The sequence below is a fragment of the Microtus ochrogaster genome, linkage group LG5 (assembly GCF_000317375.1).
Source record: "Microtus ochrogaster isolate Prairie Vole_2 linkage group LG5, MicOch1.0, whole genome shotgun sequence".
In the NCBI taxonomy this organism is placed as follows: Eukaryota; Metazoa; Chordata; class Mammalia; order Rodentia; family Cricetidae; genus Microtus; species Microtus ochrogaster.
Window position 1 is genome coordinate 27,535,389 of NC_022031.1, and position 17,274 is coordinate 27,552,662.

Below are 17,274 nucleotides of genomic sequence, written 5' to 3' on the forward strand. Positions count from 1 at the left end.
TTTATGGCTGGACAGAATGGAATATATACTCATTAGGAAGAGCAATTGAGCATGTGCTGGTCAGCAACTGAACAGATTAAGTGCACATCTGCAGAGTGATATTTGCAACATCAGTTATCGGGATCTTTCAGGACTGCAGCTATGATGTGCCATTGTGTTTTGTGTTTTTGTTTTTCCAGTAATAAGGAAATAAAGATCAAATCTATGATATGAATTGCCTAAACTCTCATGTTATTTTGTGCTGAACATTTAGTTTTAAAATGCAAGGACATTGTTCATCTTGAGGAGCCCAGCCAGCAATGGAACCAAGTGAGTGGGGTCTTGTATGTGCGTATGCCATGAACTCACATAGCTTGACATCCAGGAAACAGATGCCGCCAACGCTTGGTCATAGCTTATGAATAGTCTACCAATTTAAGGAAAAGTATCTCTAAAAAGGGATGGTTAAAATGAACACTAAAAAGTGAAAATAAGGACTTGTTTCTATCCACAGTAACTATCCAGTGGGACTGAAGACTATAAATTTGCCTTCAAGTCCTGGATTTACAGAACCAGTCTGGTTCTGTCCTACCTAATGAGTCTCAGGCAATCCTGTTGCTTCCATAGGATGAAAATTTGAAATTAAGAGTTCTGGAAGGAGGTTGCCAAGTAAAGTGCTTATTCCCCTGTTCTATAATGGTGGCAGACAAGGCTAGCTTCCTTCATGATAGTCTTTTCTTATTTACACCCTTCCTGGCATTGGGGAGCAGTACACTCAGCATGGTGCTAAAAATATTTTGAACAGCCTGTTGGATAAAAAAAATGAACAATACAGCCTAGATATAGTGAGGAGGGCCATTATCTTGCCTCAAAGTAATATGCTAGACTTTGTTGACTCCCCAAGGAAACCTCTATCCTCTATGAGGAGTGGATAGGGAGAGGGGTAAATTTAAAATAAATCTTTAAAAAAGATAGAAAAAAAATGAACAATAAACAGATTTTGAAAGTCAGCTGGAAACATTGGCTTTGCTGTCTTGAGTACCAAGTACTCCACATTGCCTTTTTCTCTGTGGAAGTAGCGTCTATGTTATGGGTACTACTAGAAGCCATATTACAACTGCAAGAGAAAAGTAATAAAAGATTATTTATGGCCTTTTCCTGTTATCAAATACATCGACCCTTACATTCTAATACATTCGAATGAGAAAACCCAAATCTTCAGCTACAGTTTATTTGGGTTTTCTACAGGCAAATGAATTCTCCAACAGAAAAAGGCACATGTTTTAAACAGAGAACCAGTTGATACGTATGCTAGATCCAGTTAATAAGTAGACCAGATGTCTGTGGCTCCTCACTGCCATGTGTTAAGACAATGGCATTAGAGACAAGATGTGCAAAGGACGTAGACAGTAGGCCAGTGGGCCAGCTCCTGCCTACCTAATAAAAGGTGGAACTGGAGGTGTTATCTTTGTGTTTATCTCCTCCAATTCTTTTGTGTGTAAATGTGTGCAATGGGTGGTGTCTACATGTACTGGTGTGTGTATGCTAGTTCTTGCAGAGGTCAGAGGAGGATGCCTGGTGTCCTACTCTATCTATCACGCTCTACTTTACAGCTTTGGCAGAGGGTCTTTCATGAACCCAGAGCTAGGTGGGTGGTCATCAAGTCCCAGTGACCCCTCTCGTTCCACCCCTAACAGTCCTGGGTTAACAGGCATGTGTGACCACACCTGCCTTTTTAATCAAGCTTCTGTGGATTTGAACTCAGATCCTAAAGCAAGTATTTGTTTTTTTACCACCGAGACTTCCCCCTAGATCGATTGCTAGATGTTCAGGTGTTAGCTACTTCTTGCTGGTTGAAACTAGTTTTGAATAAAGAAAACACTTCTTATACAATAGAAGAAATAGAGCAGGCCAGGCCAATGGCAGAAGCTGATCTGCCTAGGTTTCTGGCCGGAGACACAAGACTGTTGGGAGGATTCATGACTAGGGAAGAGTGGGGAGGAGCCAGAGAGGAGGAATTAGGGAGGAGGCTTGACTGAGGGGAAACCAGTGAGGAGGAGCCAACTAGGAAACTCCACTGAGGAGCAGCTCTGGAGAGATCCAAATTTCTCTTTGGTACATCGGTGTCCACTAATAGTCACTAGGTTTTGTACATTGTGTCTTCTTGTTTGTTTGACATGACTACTAGAAGTTTTAAGACACATAGTTTTCGGCCAGGTGTTGGTAGTGCATGTCTTTAATCCCAGTAATTGAGAGGCAGATGCAGGTGGATGTGCTTGAATTCAAGGCCAGCCTGGTCCACAGAGCAGTCCCAGGATAGCCAGGGCTACACAAAGATACCCTGTCTCAAAAAAAAAAAAGAAAGAAAGAAAGAAAGAAAGAAAGAAAGAAAGAAAGAAAGAAAGAAAGAAAGAAAGAAAGAAAAGAAAAGACCTGAGTTTTCAGCATCATTTTGCTCATTTTGGTGTAAGCCGGATAATTTAACAGTAGATCACATAGTTTGTCAGCTAGTCAAGCAATGTGCTATTGAAGTTATTATTTGCTTAGGGAAGATCAGTTCAAGCTAAAAACAATTAATGATGAATTAATTTTTGAAACAAAACTTACTCAAAATTGATAACATTCCCTACCTATACCTATCTATTTTAGTTGTATTTTTTCAGGTGTATAAAAGTGATATTAAACAGACAATCTGGAAAGCTGAATTAATTTCTTTGGAAACTAAAATATTATATAAAAAATGAATGCCACATCACAGTGTTTGCTTCATATGGCTGAGGAAGTCTAATGCAGTTTTCGCTCCTGACTTTCTCAGCATCACCACAGCTTACAAGTCCAACTCTGAAGCGAAGCAGAACATGTTTACCGAACTGTCAGAAATCAAGGGTTTATTTTGTACTCAATTTTCATTCTAAAGTTTCAAACCTAGACTCCTATTAAGAACTTGCTACTGAGCAGTATGAGTCTGGCAAGTTTATATTTTAAAAAAAACACCGCAGTGGTTGAGATGCAATTTGCCTTTTTAATTGACGTAGAGGTGGTGAGGCTTTATCTCACCCGAATCCCTTGACATTCTTTTCCTCCCTTCTTCCCTTTAGTCCTGTTTCTTCTTCTTTCTCGGCATCATCTCCAGATTGAGTAATCAGCATAGACTAGGATGTGAAATTAAAATCAGATCGATTCTGTGAGAATTTTGAAATAAAGTAAACTGGTAAGCAAAGTGAACAATACTGAGGTGTTATATTTTATTATTGATATATAATCCTCTACCATTTATAAAGCTTGCTTTCAAGTCAAAGAAAACATCTATACTGAGAATGTTAGTCTGGGATGTTAAGTAATCATTATCAGTGTAGGTATATAATTGTGTAGGGTCCATTTGTATTATTAAAAAGGGCCTTGTTGGGGAGCATGGCTTTAAATACTTACTGATAAAATTCATTCTGTAAATGTTCTATCTTTAAAGCAAGGCATAGTCGCGTGGTTGGCCCTATAAATAAGGCAGCGTATGGCTACAGATTCACAGAAAGTTAAAAATGGAACCAGGTTTCCTGGCACACCAAGAAAAAAAAAGAGTTATTGGAAAATGGCTCAAAAGTTTCCTTAGCATGGAAAAGTGAAATTTCTGGGTCTTCCTTGTCCACACCGTGAATTGTAAGGTATTTTATAGAAGGGTGTGTCTCCACGGTCCTTTCCACGTTCTAGTAGTTTAATTTTATTTTTACTGTGCAGTATCTTTTTCCAGTGACTTCAAATTTAGGGTTTACCTTTCTATCTTGCTATTACTCATAAAAGATATTATACATTATATATTTTGGTCATCTATTTGATAAAACTATGAATGTACCACTTTCATATCTAACTTGGTCAGCATTTATCAGGAAAGGTGATAGACTCACACCTTAAAATTACCCTGTAAGTTCCTGACCAAACTTCAAAGAAATCATTCTCCAAGCCAACCATGTACCAATTCAGCAGTACATTCATCTACGCATGTGTAAGGGACGAAGGCCAGAATTGGAGTCTAGAGTATCTGATTTTAGAACAGAAGTATTCTGGAATGGGTCCCAGACATCAGTTATTTTAATTCAGGAAAAAAATGATAGTTTTTAAAACCACATGCCAGGACTTATTTTCAATATTTATTATTAATACATATGTACATTCCTATTACAATCTTTTTTGTGAATTGTACACTATGTTTTTTTCCCACATTGGATCTCTGACTCCCAAGCACAGTGCAGTTTGCTTTATTACTCAAGTGCACACAGCAAAGAAGCAGAGGAGCCCATGGCAAAGTCAGCAGGTTGTTTCTTAGGCTCCTCCTTCTGCACTCTGCACCAACATTTGAGAAACATTAGAAGAATAAATAAAATTAGAGAAGATAAAATATAAACTCACATGATGTGTGCTTCCTAGCCTTAAAAATATTACATTAGCTGGAGGAGAGGAAAATGATATATTAAGTAGTTGTTACTGAAGTTGCTGACAAGAAAATTATGAGTCCAATCTTTAACCTGGGTTGATATTATCTAACTAAAAGTTGTCTCTAGGTATTATACTTATGATAGCTAATGTAGATGCGGGTTATACTGGTCAAACATGACGTTACAATTTATAAGGCTAAGACTAAAATATTTTGTTGTTTGCCTCTTTACTGTTCTCCAAAAAATTTGCTAGCACCTGGCTTACATTGTATTGGCTATTTACTTTTACATTCCAATTGTGTGTGTGCTTGCTCATTTTGACTTTCTTTCTTTTTTTATTAAGTTAAGGTTTCTTAATTGAGTGCATGGATGTAGCTCAGTTGATGGAGTGTTTGCCTAGAATGTTTATTGCCCTACATTCATTCCCTAGCACTGCTTAACCTGGACGTGGTGTTGTGCACCAGTGACTCCAGGACTGAGGGAGTGGCAAGTTCAAGGTCATTCTTAACTACTTTGGAAGTTTAAGACATAGCTAGGAAACAACAGACCCTGTCACACAAAAAAAAAAAAGAACATTATTTTCTAGATGTCAGGGAGTAATACTTTGTTAACCATCATCTTTGTAGTTTGTAGAATTCTGTATTTATACTATAATCCCTTGTGGAAAAATCATATGCTCAAGTTTTGAATGAACAGAGCTCTTATGAAAAAAAATCAAAAGGAATGTTATGGTGATCTACTCTCTGGGCGTTTTACTGTAATAGTGAGGGGTACTTAACCTGTATTCTAGTTCTTTGAAAAGATGCTGCTATTCAAAATGTCAGCATAGAAGATGTAAGTAGCTTTTCTCAGATAGAAAGCATTTGGGGCTGGAGAGATGGCTCAGTGGTTAAGAGCATTGCCTGCTCTTCCAAAGGTCCTGAGTTCAATTCCCAGCAACCACATGGTGGCTCACAACCATCTGTAATAAGATCTGGTGCCCTCTTCTGGCCTTCTGCATACACACAGATAGACTATTGTGTACATAATAAATAATAAGTAAATATTAAAAAAAGAAAGCATTCAAGGAAGTTGTATAGGAAAATAAATGCCTCTTTCACAGGAAATCTTGTAATCGGAGGTTTCTCGTTTGGACTGGTCCCACAATTGCTTTTAGGAGATTAATATTAATTATAAATGTTTGACTGATGGCTCCGGCTTATTGCTAGTTAGTGCTTTCATTTAAATTAACCCATTTCTATTTATCTAAGTATTGTCACATGATTGATATTACCAGTCAGCTGGCATGTTGTTACTTGGGTGACTAGATGACATTTCCCAGAATTCTCCCTTCTTCTCCTGTATCTCTGATTGGATATCCTGCCTGGCTCTATCCTGCCTTTCCATAGGCCAAAGCACCTTTTATTTTTTTATGATCCAATGAAAGCAACACATATTCGAAATGTGCAGAAAGACATCCCACAGCAAACTATTGCTAAGAAAAGGATCGATTAAGTGACACACAAAAAGGATATTTCTGATATGGTTAGTGTCTGTCTGACAGGAGCCCCTTTTCAGCACTGTCTGGAAACTGCCCTTGAGTAGTCCGTGTGCCTTATAGTAGTGCTCTTGCTCTAGAATGCTTTAAATAGCAATGACTTGTTAGACTTTGTGTTCTTTTACAACAGTGATTCCAAATGACTCTAAGCCAAAGCTCATCTTTTCTCCAGATGGTAGGGCTGTATCTACATTTTCCTTCCTGTTAATAGATCACTCGAAAATGTTTTAATCTTTTAGAAAAGGTGTATTGTGATGGCTCAGGCCATTCATTCATTTTATTCTATCACAGAAAGTGGTAGAAAGTGTCCGTGCGTATCAGTGAGGGCATGGGTGAATAAACACGGCACCATACCAGCTGAGAAGAGAATGGCAGGTCTACAGGCGTTAGTTGACTCAGCTACTGAAAAGCTACGGGAAAGAAATATCAAGATTCAGAAAGTTGTTAAATAATACTGCTAGGGTCAAAAAAGCTACACATTTGGGTCTCCTTTCACTGTTTCAGGAAGTATATCAAAGAAAATGCAGAGTGGTCACTTTCAGAGAAATGTCTTTGAAACACAGTGTGTCTGGGAGAAGGTTCCACTTTTCATTTTGTGATTTTAAAGCTGTGTAGTAGTGTGTGTGTGTGTTTCCTTGTCATTTTAAAAATTTCCACTTGGTCTAACCTCTTCAAGGTGCTGACAGGTTTTACCCTGTATGGCAGATTTCCACTGTTTTTCCATAGCCCTTTTAGCTTCCTCCTCACTGGGACAGAACCTTTGATATAAATGACTTAAAAAGAAGGTGGATATTTCGGCTCATGGTTTCTGGGGTTCCATCCCATTATGATCATCTCTGCTGAACCTGGGCCTGTGGGGTGTCACAGAATTAAAGTGGCTGGAGCATGTGGCAGAGGCTTCTGAACCCATTCCGGACACTAAGCAAACAGAAAAAAAGACCAGAACCAGGTGTACTCTTTAAGAAAATGTCCCCAGTGCCCTCCTTCATCCAGAAATGTCTCACCCTGTGAAGCTCCACAACCTCCCAGAACTGAACCACAAAGGGTAGCTTGAATTATGTTTCTACTGTCTACTTTCAGGAGATGAAATATCTGGAATTATTAGTCAGGTAGAATCAAAACTAAGAAGTGGGACTTGAGAGCACCATAATAAGATGCTTCACGATGCTATATGACTCTACTTCTTCACAACAAAATAGAAATAGCAATATCTACCTGGTAGTATTATAGTATGGAAAACAGAATTCAAGGTGAAAACATAAGATCTTTATGAATGTGTGTAATATATCAGCAAAGAATTTTCCAAGTTACTGAGGATCAAAGAAAAGTCTATCCTGCATCTGATAAGTGCCAAAGAAATACTGGGTTACACCAGCTAGACCAGCAAAGAATCGTTCTTTGTCTTTTAACGTTTTTTTTTAAATCTATCTTTTCTCATTTTACAGACCAATCTCAGTTCCCACTTTCTCCCCTCCTTCCATTCCTTCTACCTTCTCCACCATCCCCACTCTCCAATCCACTTCCTCAGAGATGGTGAGGCTTCCCATAGGAAGTTATCAAAGTCTAGCACACTGCTTTGAGTCAGGACCAAGGCCCTCTCCAGTATATCTAGTCTGAACAAAGAGAGTGGGTTCCAAAATGCTAGTGCAAGGCGTAGAGATGAATCCTGGTCTCACTGCCAGTAAGTGGCCCCATAATCTGCCCCAGCCATACAACTGTCAGCCATATTCATAGGACCTAGTTTGGTGGATCCCTTGCTTTAAGACCGGAGTTGGTAGGCTCCCATTAATCAGCTCAGGTAACTGTTTCAGTGGGTGTCCCCAACATGGTCTTGATCCCTTTGCTCATATTCTCACTTCTCCCACTCGATTGGACTTTGAGAACTCAACCCAGTGTTCCACTGTGGATCTCTGCCTCTCCTCCCATCTGTTGTTAGATGAAGTTTCTATGGTGGCATTATCATCAAGGCAAGGACAAGGCCAGTTCAGGCACCTTCTCCATTATTGCTTAGGGTCTTAGCTGGGGCCATCCTTGTGGATTCCTGATAATTTCTCTAGTGCCAGGTTTCTAGCTAGCCCCATAATGGCTTCCTCAATCCATATTTATCTTTTCTTGCTCTCATCTCTGTCCTTCCCCATCTTAAACATTCCATTCCCTGAAGCACTTCTCCCCCTGCTCTTCTCCCCTCCTCCTCTTCTCCCCTCCTCCTCTTCTCCCCTCCTCCTCTTCTCCCCTCCTCCTCTTCTCCCCTCCTCCTCTTCTCCCCTCCTTTTTCTCTCCCCACCTTCATGCTCCCAGTTTTCTAAGGAGATCTTGTCTATTTCCTCTACCTAGGGGGATCTATATATTTTTTCACTTATAGTTCTCCTTGTTACTTAGCTTCTCTGGGATCGTGAACTATATAGGCTTGTTATTCTTTGCTTCACAGCTGGTATCCACTTAGGTGTGAGTCCATACCATGCTCAACTTCTGGTTGAGGGGCATCTAGATTGTTCCCAGGTCCTGGCTATTACAAATAGCGTTGCTATGAACATAGTTGGACAAATGTCCTTGTAGTGTGATTGAACATCCATTGGAAAAGAATGGCTTTTAAATGCTGACTGAAAAGCGAGATGACTCCTCTCCTAGGGCTCCTTAACCTTTCCCCACCATTCTGTGAGACTGTTTCCAAGTTCTTCTGTAAACAGGGCTGTGTGAGGAAGAAGTCTCACTAAAGAAAGTTGCCTGATTTATACCTGCTATTTTCAGAAGTATATATACAGAGGATGTTTCGAAGATTAAACATGACAGAAATGACAAGTTAGTTTTTTTTTACGAATGGATGTTTAGATAGTCCTTCAGGAGAGCTGGGCAGAATCCTATGTGTCTGGGAGCTCCACCAAACAGGGACTGCAACAACACACCACACCGACCCTGATACATTTGACTGAGAGATTTTGCTAAAATACTTGAACACTTTCTAATTTCACATCTGAACAGTAGTTAACAGCTGTCTGGTGATTCTAGAGATGAAAACTGTATTCCAGTTAATATATTGGCAGACTGTTTTTTTAAGGAAGTCGAGTTCGGTTCAAATGAAGCAGCAGGGATTTTACCAGTTCTGTTTTCTGGTCTATTACACACTTGAAAAGATGCTATTTTAGCTTCCACATGCACTTGGGGAGGGTTCTACTTAGGATGCTTGGTCAGGTAAACGTCATGACCACTTTTCATGGAACTTCATGTCTTAAAGACAGCTCCTGTTAAAAATATAAACTCATTTCATACTTATTTTTGTTCAACTACTTGGTATATAATGACAGTTTAAAAAAAAATTAAAAGGCACCCTTTCCTCCAACTAGATTTTTTTTTAAGGGCACACAGGGCGCTCTTGATTGCTTCCAACTCAACTTCCTTTAGTCTTTTTTATGTGCTAAAATATTTTAGTTATTATTTATAATAAACTGTTGACTTTTTTATAGGAAGTTAAAGCTCAATAAAGCTTTGTGTTGACATTTTATACATGCTTCTACTTGTCCCCCAATCAAATTGCTATATTTCACAATAACACACTGGAATGATGCTTACAAAAATTACCTTGTAATTGAAATAAATTATATGTATTTTTGCTTATTTTAAGTTGTGAAATCATAATACTATTTGGGAATAGTAAGAAGGATAGCTATAATGAAATATTAAGGTACTAATAATGTATGAGCCTTTTACTTCAAAAGATGCTTACAATCAAGGTCTGTATTGATAATAAATAGTAACAGAGTGTTTAGTGAAGGAAAATTGTGTTATTGCAGAACCTGCATTGCACAGTGTTCTAAAGAATCTTCATTTCTACCTTTTGCTGTAATCTAATGGAAATTTACAAATGCCAACATAATTAACAAATATGTATGCATGTTCATAGGACATTTCATACTCATTGATCCATCTTTTCTCATTGTCCCGCCACAATTACTGATAAATGTTCACTTTGTTCTCTAACATGCAGTTAGAAAGTCTGTTTAGATAAAATGATGACTTCTGTAAATAAAGTACTTTTAAAAATCCAAACACAAAACAAAATTCAAGAGCTTCATTAAAATTCTACTATACACATACAAAGTTTCTTCTTTATGTTGAGTAGTGTTTTTCCTGATACAGTATTGTATTTAGGACTTGAGATAAAAATTATCCATATGCCATTTCAACATTGGGTCTCACAGATAATATCATGATATATGCAATCACTCACCTTGTTTATGGAAATAAAAATATTGAAGGTGTATAAACTTTTTTGTCATTGGTGTGATAAGAAATTACCCTCAAACGCAATAACTTTAAACAGCGTGGAGTCATAATCACAGTTTTGTGAACGAGAATTTTGGGCAATGCATTGTCATTCAGTTCAATCCTTGGCACTAAGTTGCATCAGTCTGCTAGCTGATCCAGGCTAGCCTGCCTTCTTTTCTTTTCCTTTCCAAGTTCCCTTTCATTTTATTTGATGTTCTTGTTTTTGTAATTTGGGGAGCTTTAGGGAAGAAACGCCTCCAGACTCATTTAGTTCTTTGGTGCTTCATAAAGGACTGAAGTATTCTCTTCTCTGCTGTCAGCCAGCGTCAGTGTTTAGTCCTAAAGCCAGCCTCTGTATCTTTTGCTGTTTCCCATAGGATCCTTCACTAACAGCGTACTGATTCTCCTTTATGATTCAGATCCCTCTCCCAAAGCACATCCCCGACCCTATCTGAAGCATCTTCCCAAGTTAAAGTCTATAGTTTCTTTTTCATCTGCAGTGTTCTCTTTGGGGTCACTGTATCTCCTACACTGTGTTTTCAAATAGTCCCTTTCTACTTCATGCAGGAAAATGTCCATATCTGTGTGTGTGCTCACGTGTGCACGCACACACATACACATGCACACACACACACACACACACACACACACACACACACACGACATGCTTTACATTTAAAAAGAAAAAATGGAGGCCCTTGTTCTGTTATTTAAATATAACTTTGAAGTGGAATCAGAAACTAATATAAAAGATTGTGTATAACAGTATAGAAGCTAGAACTATGTAAAATATCCCTCAGTTTTGCTTTATCAATAATTCATCCTGGTTATAGATTAGAAGCCCAAAAGCTTCATTTGTGTGTGTGTGTGTTGGGGGGGGTGGAACCCAGGGCTTTATTCATGCTATGAAAGCATTCAACACAGAGCTGCACCCTCTGTTTTACAATTTTGCAATGGCTAGGAAGTAAATGAAGCTTTCAAACTGCATGATGACAGACGTCCTAGCCAGTTGGCAGGCAGGCCTTGGCCCTACTTGTAACCACCACCCTATACATCCATATACATTTCTATTCCTTTGATTCAGCGGCCATGATAGAAGGTCAGTTCTCAGTAGTCACTGCTATAAAGAGATCTGCTGTGCACCTCTCAACAGATGAGATGGGGCAGTCTGATGTGAGCCCCACAGCCGGACTGAAGCTTCATTTTGCCAAATTAAAACCCAAAATTTACTTTTATGCCTCTTAGTTTACTTTTAATTTCTGGTTTCATAAACTTAACTAACTTTGTGATCATGCTGCTGACATTAACCATTTTCAAACATGGAAGGCATGTCTTACTTTCCTAAGATAGTATTTTACCATCACTTAGTACTCATTCCAAATACAATCGACCTAACCATATTTAATATGGCTTGGTTTTACATGGCACATTCTATGTACCGCTCATTGCATGGAAGAAATTTCAAAACCCAAGAAATTCATGTCTATTCATCAAGTTGAAATCACCATATCTGAATATTTCTAAAAATATTGGTGAGAAAAGTTTGTGCATGATTCAATAGAAATACTACAGATGATTATGTTAAGTGATTCCATGATGTCTAATAATTTTCCCAAATATTTTTCAGTTCATATTATTGCTTACTTGCTTATTAGCTTCATATCAGTTCCAATTGAATTATATATTGGTTTCATTTTAATAAGTATGGACATTATAAATTAATGCCATACCATGTAATTGGTTGTTAAATGTTCTATAATTTAGCTGCTAGATTTCATTTACAGAAATGAACGATGGGTTATAATTAACTGAGCATTTGGTGTGAGTGGAGTCTTGGTGAAACTGCTACACTGTGATTTTATAAAGTAAGAGAGGTTATGACAAGGTAACCAAAGAGAGCATTGTGTTTTAGCATAAGCACACCTATGCCACTCTCTTAGCTCCTTTTCTTTGTAAATTGACCTTCTTGAAATCTGTAAAGTTTAGATATATCTGGGTTTATAGATGATAAACTTTTGGGGTACATATCTTCTATGCCTAACATAATAAAACTCAGGGAAAATATCATCTTTTTTTTTTTTTAAAGAAACAAGCCAGAACCTTGTATTTGAAGGTCCTTTCTCTTCTATAGCTCACTATTCTCACGGGTCAGTTGGTAATACTTCTTTCTGTCTTTGCCCTCTAAAAGTGTGTGGCTGGATACAATATCAGCAAGAGTTTAAGCATCAAGTAAGTGCCCCCAAAAGAGCAGTGTGTCCTTATGGGCATAGCTTCTCTTGTGCATAGAGGAGAAATACGTTGTGGCAGAGTGCACCATTAGAACTACAGGATGGCCACGCCTGAACAATGACAGTGGGTTTTTATTTTTTCTCTTTTTTTTTAATTTATTTATTTATTGAGGATTTCTGCCTCCTCCCCGCCACCGCCTCCCATTTCCCTCCCCCTCCCCCGATTAAGTCCCTCTCCCTCATCAGCTTGAAGAGCCATCAGGGTTCCCTGACCTGTGGGAAGTTTTGATCCTACTGCACATACTGGCTTTGGGGGAACCTAGGCAGTTTGGATGCTCACCTTACTAGACCTGGATGGAGGTGGGCGGTCCTTGGGTTTCCCACAGGTCAGGGAATCCTGATTGCTCTTGGAGCTGATGAGGGAGGGGGACTTGATTGGGGGAGGGGGAGGGAAATGGGAGGCGGTGGCGGGGAAGAGACAGAAATCCTTAATAAATAAATAAATTTAAAAAAAAGAAAAGAAAAAAAAGAACTACAAGATGAATTTCAAAATATTACATATTTCAAATGCTTTTGGCACCCTTTTCCCCCAAAGCCTCAATTACCATAATTATATCCGTGAAAGTTCTTTTACAGTTTCAAATAGTGAGCATAATTTTAGTGTAACTTTCAAATATCAAGTCCTCTTTTACATTAGAGTTTGCTCTATGTAGCAGAAACTATTTATAGCCCGCATTTCCACCATAGCTCAGAGAATCCAAGGCTTCTTACCTATTTCATATTTTGAGAAAGCAACTGAGCAGAGCTTGAACAGTTCCTCAAAACTACAGTATGCAATGTGTGTTACTTGAAAGGGGCCAGAAGACTCAAATGTGTTCACAGTGCACACCTAAATAGGATGCCGTAAGCGGAGAGCAGCAGCCTGGGTGTGCACGCCACTATACTGTCCTTTGCAGTATTTAAATTCCGGCTGTGCTCTAGACTTTGTAGTAAATGAGACTCACAGACACCGTTAATATAGTGAATGTCACCTTATTGTTGGTTGGAGTTGACACTTCCCAAGGCTATGGAGATCCCTAACATATCTGTCTATGTGCTGGGCTAAGCAGGGTCTTCATGACATGAGTCTAGAGATCAGTTTGTAGAGCTGCTGTGAAGGCATAAAAGTTGCTGAATATGATTTCTTACTGCAAATCTGCTTCATTGCTAATATACCAGATATGCATTTACCTGTAAGCATAGTACACTGAGAACTTCACCTGAAATTCCCTTCAAAAGAAATCTTGATCTGTCTAGGTTATTCTTTGTTAGTAGTGTGGGAGGCAATGGCATCATGAATCTTCCCTGCCCTTCCTTTGAAACTGCAAAGCAAGGAAGATGTGAAAAATAAGTTTTTTGGACTTTGATGCAAGAAAGTATTAAGAAGTAGAAGAAACAAAATAAAGCCAAAGGGATAAACATCTGAAATTTGTTTAAATGGCTTTGGTCCCATATAATTGCTTTTCTGTCAGCAGGATTATTAACAATTTTAGACATCTGAAAATTAAATGAACAGCCTGAAAGTATTTTATGGAATGAGATAGACCATGATACATGAAATATAATGACCCCACTGAAACTCAGCCAAGTCGGTGCGGCTACTCACTTAGGCAGAGTAGCCGACTAGTTAATCATCACCAAGCAAATTGGACAGAGCAAATTAGCTTACTGAATTCCAAAGCCTTAGCTACAAGAAAGAGGATATGCCACTAATTATAATGAAGGAACTCTACGCATACTATTGTCAGCATAGAAAGAGAAAGCAAGACTTTAGCTTTGAACTGCCCCGACTGAAGCTCTTAGAGCCTGGATTACTATGTGTGCATTACATCTTCGACACTGTACAGCCGAGGATATGTCATGCCCAGCTTGGCATGGGAGAAGCTCAAAGATTTTCTAGAATCGTCTCCTAATGAATTGTAAAACTTTTCACCAAAGTTAATTGTCATTCTTTAAGAATACATACACAGGGACAGTCACATATATGCAAGCACATACACAAGTGAAAACAGCATTTTAACGTGTGTACCCTTTAACTGAAAAGTGTTCATCTATTTCATGAACTTTTTTCTCTACAGTATTTAGGTATTTTATTTCTTTTGAAAACTGTATTTCTGTTTTATGTAAAATAAATATTTGGACTCAGTTTATCATTGGAGATTAATCAGAAATCATATTTTCTAGCCTTAATTAGCATTCATTTGCTTAATTGTCATTCTCAGCCCCATCATTTCCATTTTTCACTAACTTGAACAATGCTATCTTCTGCTGTTTGCACTTTAATTTAAATTTCTATTAAGGTTTATGAGCAGTAATAAGGTCCTGTTTGAATATTCATTAGCTTTTGAATTGTGAGCTATGAAAAGGTGCTTTCTTTTACCTTTAATGAAACTGGCACAGCATGGGACTGATCAGTTGTGACACTGGATGTGAGGCACCCAGTGAATTTCCTCATTGTTTATTGACACCTCTTGTCCAAACAGCTCCCTCGCAAGTGAGTGGAGTAATGAAGGAGCGAGTGCTGCAGCGAAGTGTGGAGCTTTCCTGGCAGGAACCAGAGCATCCCAATGGAGTCATCACCGAATATGAAATCAAGTATTACGAGAAAGTAAGTGGGAGAGAACTGCGGTGTGAATGGCACCTGATACCATCCCTGGCACTGTCCGCTACTGCTGGTCATTTCACTACTATGTGGGGCCATTCCAGAATTCATATTTACCATTGGCTGTGCTTAATAACCACCTCCACCACCTCTGCTTTACGATTACAGTCAAGATCTCTTTTTTAGTAGCTTTCTGTGTCATACGAGTGAGAATATTGGTAGTATATTTTTTACAGATTTTTAATATGATAGTTAGATATAGAATGATTTAATGGCACAGAAACTAATCAATCCAATATATTTTGAAAAGTGTTCCTTTCAGTGTATTTGTGTGTGTAATGACACTTTAAATTAAGGTTTTCATAGGATCATTGTCTTCAAATACTGTCATCATAGCTAATGATATTTTGTATAACATATTTATAATGTCTTTCAGCACTAAAATTAGGAAAATGCTATTTCAGTTTTTAAATTCTCTCTGAAAGTTATAGCATTCGTACAAGATGGTTACCTCGTATGCCTCTTTTTCTATGGAAAGTACTCTCTAAAACTCATCTATTGATTCTGGTCTCTCCTTAGAATGACCGAGTATTATTAATAAAAAATATCTGTCTATATAAATATGTTCAGCAGTTGCTTATTTAGAGAGGAAATAAAATATGAGGTCTATTCACAAACAGTTCTCTGAGTCCCACCACACATACACACACACACACACACACACACACACACACACACAAAATCTCTCAAAATTTAAAACACCGAACTACCAGTATTTGGTATTATGACTCTAATTGTAATAAATCATACTTTATCAATTTAACTGAGTTAGGTGAATGTTCCAATACTTAGAACTACTTCACTATTTAGACATGATTATGAAAATAACGTCCTAAGATTTTGGCGAAATTTGGGAGTAAGTTTACTTCATTGAAATCTCTATAATTCATTGGCAAACCCCTCCTTCCCCAGTGAGGAGAAACAAAGACAGCTTAAAATATATGTCAGTGTTCACATTTGAAATAATTTGCCTTACTATTTTCATTCAGATTCACTTTCTTCTTGGTCTCAGTTGCATTTTGATGCCTCAGCTTTGTGCCGAAAAATACATTTCTTTTCCAATCAAATGTGCTTAAAGGGGATCATTGTTTTTTAACGCTGCTTTTGTAATATCTGTTTCCGCTGTAATCCCTAATTGTTATGGCCCTTCTAGAAATGGGCAGATTTTAAAGTCAATAAAGCGCATTTTATAGTACAAGGTGGCAGAGTTTCTCACAGGAAATTCACAATCTTTTGCAAATCTTAACTGGGAAATAACTGCATTCAAATTGCTGGGCTTTATTTGCATGACAGAAAGAGAATGCATTTACAGCCGGTAACGTGTAAAATAGGCAGTTATTGGAATGTAGGACCTGAGCAGTGGGCTTTGCAGTGTGAAAACACAAGATCTGTGTTTGTTGCTCACTGACTGTGAGTTCTTTCTAGTTCTATTCAGGCTATACATCAGGTATCTATGATTGCATCTATAATACCCACGATCATTTCTTTTTAAAGATTTTTTTTATTGAGAAAAAAAATTTCCGCCTCCAGCCAGCCTCCCACTCCTCCCACCCTCCCCCCACTCCTCTCCCCCTCCCTCTCGAGTCTGAAGAGCAGTCAGGGTTCCCTGCCCTGTGGAAAGTCCAAAGTCCTCCCCCCTCCATCCTGGTCTAGGAAGGTGAACATCCAAACTGGCTAGGCCCCCACAAAGCCAGAACAAGAAGTAGGATCAAAACCCAGTGCCATTGTCCTTGGCTTCTCAGCAGCCCTCATTGTCCGCCATATTCAGAGAGTCCGGGTTTATCCCCTGCTTTTCGATTCACAGTCCAGCAGGCATTGGTGAGCTCCCAATAGATCAGCCCCACTGTCTCCGTGGGTGGTTGCACCCCTCTTGGTCCTGACTTCCTTGCTCATCTTCTCCCTCCTTCTGTTCCTCATTGGGACTTTGGGAGCTCAGTCCAGTGTTCCAGTGTGGGTCCATCGCCAGATGAAGGTTCTATGGTGATATGCAAAATATTCATCAGTATGGCTATAGGATAGGATCATTTCAGGTTCCCTATTCTCAGCTGCCCCAGGAACTAACTGGGGACCTCTCCTTAGGCACCTGGAAGCCCCTCTAGGTCCAAGTCTCTTCCCAACCCTAAGATGGCTCCCTTAATT

At 38.7% G+C, this 17,274-nt stretch overlaps 1 protein-coding gene across 5 annotated transcripts in view; it reads left to right on the plus strand.

The window, feature by feature from the left end:
* The window catches only part of Epha7 (EPH receptor A7), a 152,980-nt gene that overhangs the window by 110,755 nt on the left and 24,951 nt on the right, over positions 1–17,274 (plus strand). For all 5 annotated transcript variants that reach the window (XM_005361932.2, XM_005361933.2, XM_005361934.1 and 2 more), the window contains exon 6: positions 14,957–15,081. In XM_005361932.2, the coding sequence (XP_005361989.1) occupies positions 14,957–15,081 (125 nt within the window). The remainder of the gene's footprint in view (positions 1–14,956; positions 15,082–17,274) is intronic.